The 9918-nt window shown below is 45.2% G+C and overlaps 1 protein-coding gene across 3 annotated transcripts; it reads left to right on the forward strand.

The window, feature by feature from the left end:
* Positions 1–361: 361 nt before the first annotated feature.
* LOC144100031 (uncharacterized) lies at positions 362–9740 on the forward strand. 3 transcript variants are annotated; one of them, XM_077633077.1, is made up of 8 exons: positions 362–429; positions 3545–3574; positions 3773–3790; positions 4656–4685; positions 5246–5262; positions 7297–7457; positions 8615–8712; positions 9576–9693. In XM_077633077.1, the coding sequence occupies exons 1-8, from the start codon at positions 426–428 to the stop codon at positions 9635–9637; spliced, it is 420 nt and encodes a 139-aa protein (XP_077489203.1). In that variant the 5' UTR covers positions 362–425; the 3' UTR covers positions 9638–9693. The 3 variants fall into 3 exon arrangements, with proteins under 3 accessions (XP_077489203.1, XP_077489206.1, XP_077489204.1); XM_077633080.1 differs by lacking the exon at positions 8615–8712 and having other exon boundaries at positions 9576–9740; XM_077633078.1 differs by lacking the exon at positions 3773–3790.
* Positions 9741–9918: the final 178 nt, after the last annotated feature.

Below are 9918 nucleotides of genomic sequence, written 5' to 3' on the forward strand. Positions count from 1 at the left end.
TCCGGAATATTTTCGACCACCTGGGGATCTTTAACGTGCACTGACATCGCACAGCACACGGGCGCCTTAGCGTTTTTCCTCCATAAAAACGCAGCCGCCGGGGTCGGGTTCGATGTTATGATGAATGTAAAACATATTTTTACCTTATACAGTTAGCTAACGGCATTTTTCTTCTTGTGTTGATTACGTAGACAAATTTATGCTCAAATGTGCTGCTTTCTCATTTTATTGGTGCTTTCCTTTTTGCTCAAACTTTCCATGATAATGTTTTATTTGTAGCAATAGTCCTCGAGTTTTATATGATGTTGACTTCTCAACGAAAATCTTCTTCTGGGAGATGTTGGTAGCGCCCAGGCTGGCCTTCTTGAACGGGCCCAACACCTGTGGAACAGAAGAAGAAGATACGAAGCCATCGATTTGCCATCATGGGTAAGGAACCTGCGTTTTGAGAGAAATAACAGTGTCAGAACTCGGTTATTCTCGGGGAAAAAGAAGATCACTTAGAGAAATGAATGCTCGTAATGAAAAACATGAAATCATGGGAAACAGACATAGCCCCGAGATATAACGTTGGACACAACGCTATTTTTGAACTTCTTGTACTGTGTCACTTGTGACGGAGGTTCACGTCCTTATGCGTATGTCAGAAGTTAAACATGATTTATGTCAATACAGAACCATGATTAGATCAAGGAAACAGCTGGAACTGTGTTTCACAGCACCCACAGGAGCCTGGAGAGGGGGGGGGGGGGTCATTTCATTTTAAACTGGTCCCGAGATAATATTATGTAGCGAAGGGCTCATAAGGGGAAGGAGGCACGTTTAGGCTGCAGCGTAGCCTGTGGGTGGTTTGTCATCTTTTTTTGCCCTTGGAACATGCTGCCAAAAATTGTCCGCTTCATATCGGGTGATATGATAATGTTTCATTAGCAGGCCTGCATGGTGCGTTAAAATTGGCCACTGATGCCGCAGTTACATCGCTGCTTGAATAGCCTGTTAGCAAAACAACCTTGTTTCGACAACTAAAACAATCCATAGCACCTCCTCAAAGTGACCTCAGCGAGAACGCTCAATACCCCATGCTGCTAAATGCAGCTGCTTTCGTCACACTGGCATACTCGAGCGGCTAGTTGGTGCCATCAGCAAGATTTTAGTGTTCGATACTACGTCCTTGAACGACCCACCTTCTTACGATATGTGTCAGTGATTCTCAGAGAGCAGTGTACGCCAGCAGTTCCGAAGCAAGGAGAGATGAAGAAAAACAGTACTATGCACGCGAAGCATTGATGACATGCGGTGCTCACCAAAAAAAACAACAACAACATATTTACGGGATTCGAAAACGAGTAAATACGGTCCAACAATCTACGCTGCCACGTCTCTTTAAGGCGTTTCGCCCTTGGTGCAATATATTTGCTGTCACCGGAGTATGAACCACATTGGGAACCATTCCAGATGCATGTCTCATTTGAAATGATGCCTTGCAAGACTAACGTGAAGAAAAAGCTGGCGATGGATATATAAACAAATTCCCGTGACATCAACCAAGACATGTAGCGGCAAAGTATGGCAGTACTTTGCCCACCTGCTACTCGAACATGCAGGGTGCGATGCCGTTGCCCAGCTCACTTTTTTTACACAATTTTGTCTGGGATTCGGTCGTATGCTGTCGAATCTTTTGCGGTCACTGCGAGTAGTGACCGTGTTAGTGCGACGTCTACACACTGCGCTTGCCCAGCCTGGCTCGATGGCGCCGACGGCATTCGCTGCTTCTTGGCATGGTGGACTATGCGACGAATTCGCGGCTGTGTGCCGCGCAAGATTTTAATGAGAAAGCACTCATACGTTTGTCAGAGCAGAGCAAAAATCTTGCTTGTGCATCGCTCGTTGCCATAGTAACATAATTGCATGTGCCCGACAGGAAGGCGGCCTCCAAATTTTGTTCGGGTCGTTTCCAAAAATTTGGTATGGGCCACTCCGGAAAAATTAGTTCACAGCTTTGATATTCGCGCCTCGTTTGCTATGGTGTCTCTTGTGGGGTCACCTTTTACGTCACCGCGCTCTCGCACGGCACACATTGGTTTAAGCGTAGTAGCTTGCGCCGCCAGAATCACGCAGTGAAACTTTGCGCCTTGAGGTCGGCCTTAAAATAGCCGTGACGACACACACCCTTAATTTTACAATGCGTGGGCGAGTGCATGAGTTCCCCATATCGTAGTCCACTGGACTACGCGCCTGAATTTTCCCCGGGAGCTATTTCAAAGCTATACTGCTGCATGTGGGACCGAAGGCTCAGACATTTATCTTTACTTGTTGCCACCACTGAGGTGACGTTCTAAAATTACCACAGTGTTAGCCCACCACACCGCAGAGGTGACCGAGTGTTTGAGCCTCCGCCTTGCATGCAGGAGGTGCGGAGTTCAATCCGCAGTGCCGCCAGGTACCCACCTGTTATACAGTCGGTACAAGCCTTCCCCTGGCCTGGCCATAGACATCCTTGCGCCATAAAAATTCGTCATCATCATGACCACAGTGCCTTAAAGTTGCATGACAATGGGGATGACTGTTTAGTTTCCGTAGTGTCCGGGAGACGAACGATATGAATAAGACACAAAGCATGTTACCATAGAAGTCTATAAAGGGGGCGAATTATACCGTTCAAAACAACGCTGCCATATCTGTGACAGAAACCCTAAAGTGGTCGACATGACTATTATACGGCATGACGAACAGGGAAAAGAACAAGAGGTGCGCATTTCACTGCGAGATGGAACCTTTGCTCAAGTAACACCATGGCACCTAATGGTTGTAGTCCATCTGATTACATAGCGGCGACGAAGAAGCCGAGGACAGAGCCGCACCTAAAGCCGGTTAAAGGAAACTGGCGGAAGTGCATCAGCGCGCCGCGGTAGTATCCAAGCAGCAGAGATAATCGGCTGAATATTGGAACTGTAATGGGAAAGGCTGGTCCTACAACGACCAGTGTGAAACCAACCTCTTCCAAAAAAATTACAGGATTGCACTTGAGACTGCTTATGAGCGCAAATGCGAAAGCTTTTTCCTGTCTTCTGTTGCTCGCTCCATTTTGTTTATTGGTAAATTGTCTGTTATCTTTATATCTTTCCTGCTTTTATTTTTATCTGCTTGTTAGTTTTATATTTTCCCTGTTTTTATTTTATCTGTTTATTATGTTGTTATTTTGGTATATTTATTTCTTTTTATTTTTGTTTTTATTTTCCTTACTTTCTGTTTTTTCCTCATTACATATATGTCGCCGAAGAACTGCTCCTTAATGAACTTTTACATTTTTGCTTTATTTACCATTCAAATAATGATTGACAGTTCGTGTGGACAACTTCCGTCCACAAACCTCCGTCCACAAACTTCTGTCAACTTCCATCCACGCCACTCATGAGCCAAGAAAGGCTTACGCCTTAATATTTGGCCAATCAACTGTGCTGCTTTGGTAAATAACGAGTGAAATATGCGAGAATGTATATGTTCACGTTTTTCACGCACATTAATCTCGCTGTTACTTTTGCAGCGTCGGAGTTCACGGACACGTCCCGATTAAGTAAGTCCTACTTTTTGTTCGCAGTTCGTGTCTCCGTTTAATCGTTGCTGGTAACACCAGCAGTTTTTTTTTTTTCACACGTTTGGTGACAATACTCCGTCCCTCTTTTCACTTTCTTCATATCGTTGCTACACAATGAGACGGCTACAGCACCTTTCATTAACTCAGATCTCCTTTTCCTGCGTTTTGTTCTTGCAGCAGCGATGTCACAATCCAGTAAGAATCATTGCTTTTTATTGCTCACGGGAATTTTTAACGCTGAAGTCGAAACTGTTGTGTTGTCGGAAAAGTCCGTCTCAATATTTACCCTAGCCTTTCTTCGCCCCCCCCCCCCCCCCCAAAAAAAAAAAGTCTTCTTTGGACAACTTGCGGTGTCAAACAAATTTTCGTAAATGCGATAGAAATCTTTGAAAATGCGCTATTAGCATGTGAACACAAGGCTACGTGCTTGGCTGCCGCGGTGGCTCAGCGGTTATGGCGTTCGGCCGTTGACACGAAAGACGCGGGTTCGATCCCGGCCGCGGCGGTCGAATTTCGATGGAGGCGAAATTCTACAGGCCCGTGTACTGTGCGATGTCAGTGCACGTTAAAGAACCCCAGGTGGGCGAAATTTCTGGAGCCCAATTCACTACGGCGCCCCTCATAGCCTGAGTCGCTTTGGAACGTTAAACCCCCATAAACCATAAAGCCTACGTTCCTATATATACCCAAAAATTCTTGACTAAAGCATTTTTCAAAGGTCAAATAGTTTATGCACGCAATTTTTTATATAATGGAAGATTGTCGTCAAAAGCATTCCCTATTGGTTTTCTATGGGAGTGTTAACTGTTCGATGAGATCGCTAGAAAACACTTTAAAAGGAAGATTTTGCTACACATCAGAATAATGGATCATTACCTTCTTTATTTATACAACAGTTTCTTACAATTTTCCAATTTTCAATATTTTCACTCTAGACAGCTGCACTTGCGCCTAAGGGAAAGCGCACTACTAGTTAGCACTTTTTGTCACTGATAACATTATCACTGCATCCTAAATAAAACTCGTTTCGCTTGTGTTAAACTTGCGGTTGTTATTACAGCGTCCCAGCTCACGGACACCTCACGATTCAGTAAGCGGTCTTTTTTTGTTCGGTCCTTTCTTTACCTCATGGTTATTTCTATCTGCGTCCAAGCCTCTTTTCGAAATAAATTCACTGGATTGTTGTTTATATGTAGCTACTACATCGCAGCTTTGTAAGCGCCGATTTTGAGCGCTTTCGTTCGCCACTGCTGACGCAACAACAAAGAAGTAATAGACATCTTCACCATACCGTGTACCATGTTACCTTTAGCGCTACTGGAGTGGCGGGATCCCGCCCACCGCCACTGAGCACGCGCTGATTGGCCTCAGTGCGGGAGGCGTGCGTGCAGCTGCTGGATGCGTGGCGCCATCTGGCGCCTCCGAGGCGAACTGAGCATGCGCATCGTCGGTGGGCGGGCTTCCGGTACTCGGGTAACGCTAACGGTAACACGGTACATGTTATGCTAAAGGTGTTTAACTCTTGTACTCCGATTAGCGTAATTTTTGAAGTTAAGGCTCTTAGTAAAGTATAACATATAGAACTTACTAAACATCTGTTAGTCCTGAGCATTCCATCGCTTGCTCCTATTCTTTCTTTTTTTTTTCCAGACACAACAAGCTTGGCAGTAAGACTAAATTCTCTGCTTCTAGACGCCCGTGTACCACTTCGTCAAGCATCTCATCTCGACTAACGAGTCCATCGCACAATTCCGGAAGCGATGTTTCCCTCCAATTTAAAAGCTTCGCGAAGGAAATGCCGGATAGTGAAGTTTGGGATAGCTGGTGCAACACACCGCAAGGACAGGCGGCCCAAGAGAGCCAACTCAAAGAGTTGGAAATTATCGGCTGCGTGACTCCTGCCCTTCCCATGCATTGGTGTTACGTTGGACCGTAAGTTTGAAGTTGCCAGTAAACAGGCGTGACCAGAACCATTTAACCAGCATTCGATAGCACATGTCCTGTAATAGACACCCCTCACGTGCAGTGCTCTTTGAGAGCAAAGTCTGTCGTCGTCCAACACTCCGGCAGACGTGTGGAACATAAAAGCTAGCTTGGAGAAGGGCTACATGCAAAAAAATAATAAATAAGCGAGATTTCACAAAGCTTCGCTTGATAGGCAGCCTCTCTCATTATCTCATCGATGGTGGTACCAGTGCATTCTTTATTCCCTCAGTCTCGCAGTGCTGGTTGCCAGCATGCAGTGCTAGCTTGCATCGCTTTATCTCTGCGTTGCAAGATGTCTGGTCCACGCTTCATGCCACTGCCCGAACTGAACTCAATCTCTTTGCCACTTTCAATCAGGTAGGCTGGAGAAATGTGATAAATAATTAAAATTGAATGCAAGCACTTTTTTCTGGCTCTCCCGAGTAACTACGCAACGGAGTTGAAAGGGGTAAACAGCCCACTCTCAACCCGAAGTTTATGAGAATACTCAACCTAGGACCTGTAATCGCGTGGTCTACGTAGACCATGTAGTTAAATTGTGCATATTAAAGAGAGCACGAGCACATTACCCACATAGATAATAGAGGGCTTTTGGATATGAAGCCCAATGCTTGGAGTCTCAAAGAAAAAGGGCACCCTTGCGATGTAGTCGTGCGCACCGGAGACATTTAGAGTCGGGGTTTTATGTAGGCAGCAGCGACTACACTGTCGGCAGCACTAGGCGTAGGTGCCTTAGGTTTATTCACGGCAAGGCTGCTATGTACAAAATTCGAAGTGCTGAAAGGTAAACGGAGAGTTTAAAAATTTTCTTTTTTCATATATCTGGCTACTTTTCTTCAGTACTACATTCGCGTCTATTGGTCGAAACAGGCGCAACGGACAAGAAAAGCTTTCAACCTTTTTCGGACTGTTTTCAATGCAACGCCATCTCGGCGTGAACACACCGCCATAAGTATGGCTTCATTTACGTCCGCAATAATAAAAGAATTCATTGAATAACAATAAGGTGTTAAAGAATGTCATTTTTGGTGTTTTCATCAATTTTGTGAGACAAACAAGAACAGCAACATCATGGAAACCATTAAGGTGTTTGAACCTCCCGCCATATCGGACGTGACGTCTGCACGGCCGATTAAATGACACATGCTCGCTAAGCCTAACAAGTGTACAAATTGGTAAGCTATCTGATAATTTCGGACATTTTATTTCTAAAATTCAACTCCCCAACAAGCGGCCTTGAGCCTCCCTTTCTAAATAAACAGCTCAATCATTCATCTCTAAAGTCTTGTATTGCGCGCATCTTCAGACAAAAACGCGAAACAGCGTGGCCGAAACTACGAATCGGTGCTTCGCCATACACCGCTTCGCCATACACCGCCTTGTTCCTGCAACGCAAAGCGATTTGGGGAGCGTGCTATTTCGGAAAAATAATGTTCATCACATGTTAACCAAAGATGCATAGCATGCCTTGGGTTCAGCGCATGTACATGTTGAGGCCAAAAATTTGCCCTATTGTAAAGCTGTCTGCTTTATGATCAGGAAAGGGGTCAACAAATGATTTTTTTTATTACGACTTAGTGCGTCTACGTCTGAGGCGACAAGATTTAGCGACAATAATTTCTGCAATGACCGCATACCCACGCAGAAAATAAGGAGGGGAGCTTGAAACACGTCACTCTGGAATTGCGGAATGCGCCCACCTTAAATTCCTTCAGGATCAATCTGCAATGGCGAGCCAGCCGATGTCCGTGCCACAGTACTACCCACCGCCTGACCTCCTGACTGTGCAAACCCAAGTAGCTGGGGACATCCACCACCTTGCCAGCGCGGCGCCGGCCCTCGCCAGGATCATCGAGGCACAGATCGCGGCTGAAAGGTGTGACTCTTCACAGTTGTTGTCTTGTTCCCGCTATAAACCGTCGAATAAGTGACCGGGAACATTTCATGGCCGAATATTCCTGAAGTGTAGATGTGGATTTGCCCATACAATGCGCGCTTATTAGAGACACGTCGCGACTTCACCTCTTCATGTTTTGAGCAGCAGCTAGCAAGTTATGAAGTGGGTGTAGGTAACTCATTTTCGTATCATGTGTCCTTCTCTTAACTGATGCGTAAGACGTGACTATAGATGGATGACTATGTGGGGTTCGCCCACGACCGCTAAATAATTTATTTTCCAATTTTTCTCTCGCTGTTTCGGTATCGGCAGCTTCGAACCCGACCGCGGCGGCTGCGTTTTTATGGAGGAAAAACGCTAAGACGCCCGTGTGCTGTGCGATGTCAGTGCACGTTAAATATCCCCAGGTGGTCGAAATTATTCCGGAGCCCTCCACTACGGCACCTTTTTCTTCCTTTCCTCTTTCACTCCCTCCCTTATCCCTTCCCTTATGGCGCGGTTCAGGTGTCCAACGATATATGAGACAGATACTGCCCCATTTCCTTTCCCCCCAAAAAACCAATTATTATTATTGTGACAAAGTCAGCAAAGAAATAAATTAAGTGCCGTATAGGTCACATGAATCAAGAAAAAGCAGGAATATTGTGACGGACTAGAAGACGACGAATTGTACAGTAGCGCGGGTAGGAGTGCTCGCGCCATGCCGTCCGCCATTAAAATAATCCTGTAACCGTCTGTCATCTCATCTCATTCATCGGCTTGCCGCCACGTAACAATTTCATCTCTACCTCATGTGATCTATGCGCAACTTTGACGTCCCAGCCATCTTTCGGACGCTGGAACCGAAGCTGAAATGGCATGAAATAAATTGTACAATAAATTATTTAGCGCTCGTAGGTGAATACCGAGCGATAACCCATTCATGCAAATGTCTTATGCATAATTACAATGAAGAAAACATGCACATAAAAACTAGGTGCCTATAGTGTTTTGGTTGAATGCCGAAAAATTGTAGCTGCCTTAGCGGCTCACACATTACATGACTTCTTTGATTTCGTTCGCCAGCTGTTCTTAGCGCACAGAAATGCTGGCACGCCCCCGTTGTTTGGTATCAAAACCTCCGTTTCTAATCGCAGGGAGGGCAGCGCTAGGCGAGAGTCGTGCTACCTGTGCGCGCTGTGTGTCTTGTTGGCCATGGCGTTTATCGTCACCGCCCTTGTTCTGACCTACATAGGTGAGATGGCGGGAATCGTAATACGAAACTAATCGTGATAAATCTAGGACGTGGCGCGTAGATGTCGTGGGTACTTGCAGTAGATATCTTCGCTTTGACCTTACTGGACCCTACAGTACTGCGGGCAGGGTAAATGTTCAGCAATATATAGCTTCAGCTCAAAAGCCAGGTTAGAGAACGAAATATACACGACTTAATGGGTGTTTATAAAATTCATAAGAATCTGGACAGGCCATATACGTTTATGAAACAAGGTAGGCAAATAGTAATAAAAGAGAATCTTGAACAAGGTATCCACCTGGCCAGATACTAATAGCAAAACTCTAATAGCAAAACTTTTCAGCCGTTATGAGTGAAAATGTCTGTTAACCTAAAATGCATTACATAGAATCCTGTCTCGGCAAATAAGCTCTATCTTGTCGTCATTCAAGCAGATGCGCGGCGGCCTGTGTGCTCCTTATGGCGTGAGAACTCTGCGTAACTACCGCAGAACTTACGATAGAAGTGGCCCCCCGATGCAAGCGCAGGACATATACAACAGGCGTCTCTCTTACAAAAACTTTTAGACAGTCTATAGACTTTTGTCTATAAAGTATATAGATTTCTATAAACACTACAGAACAGTCTATAGACAATACAAATCCTATGGAGAGTCTATAGACAATCTATAGATTTATTGTGGTACACCTTTAGTAGAATTTTGTTTATAAACAGTCTATGCTATGAATAGACAAAAATAAATTTCTATAGGAAGGCAATAGAGCCCGTAAGAAGCCTATAGATCGTCTATAGACCACTTTTGCAAGAGCTGTACCACCTCAGGCAGGTCTGACCACAGCAAAACGATTTCGTTTGTGGTGCAGGCAACCTAATCAACTCCCCGCCGGTTACCCGGATAGTGTACGTAACGGCGACGGTCTCCTGATCTCCATTAGAAGGAGCGGTGCAACCCAGCAATGCTCCAAAGACAGTGCGACGCGCGGCGAGAAAATCCTGTATTAGCACGTCCTCAAGAAACCAACGTGCATGTAAAGGAATGAGGAGTTTATTAAAAACGTAAATGAGAAGATTGTGACTGAATTCAATAACTGGGGGCCTCACAAGCTGTCACTGGGCCCCATCCACGGATTTTCGACTGCTAATATTACAAATGCGGTCTTTCTTGTCATACATTTAGTGCGGTGACACTACTAGGCGAATTTTCCG

Source organism: Amblyomma americanum, chromosome 8, assembly GCF_052857255.1.
Source record: "Amblyomma americanum isolate KBUSLIRL-KWMA chromosome 8, ASM5285725v1, whole genome shotgun sequence".
Lineage (NCBI taxonomy): Eukaryota > Metazoa > Arthropoda > Arachnida > Ixodida > Ixodidae > Amblyomma > Amblyomma americanum.

What these genes read in the sequence shown, in the direction of transcription:
- LOC144100031 (XM_077633077.1), top strand. An exon ending in GCACAGATCGCGGCTGAAAG is followed by an intron (nt 7,458 to 8,614) that starts GTGTGACTCTTC and finishes TTCTAATCGCAG; the next exon opens with GGAGGGCAGCGCTAGGCGAG. An exon ending in CCTTGTTCTGACCTACATAG is followed by an intron (nt 8,713 to 9,575) that starts GTGAGATGGCGG and finishes TTTGTGGTGCAG; the next exon opens with GCAACCTAATCAACTCCCCG.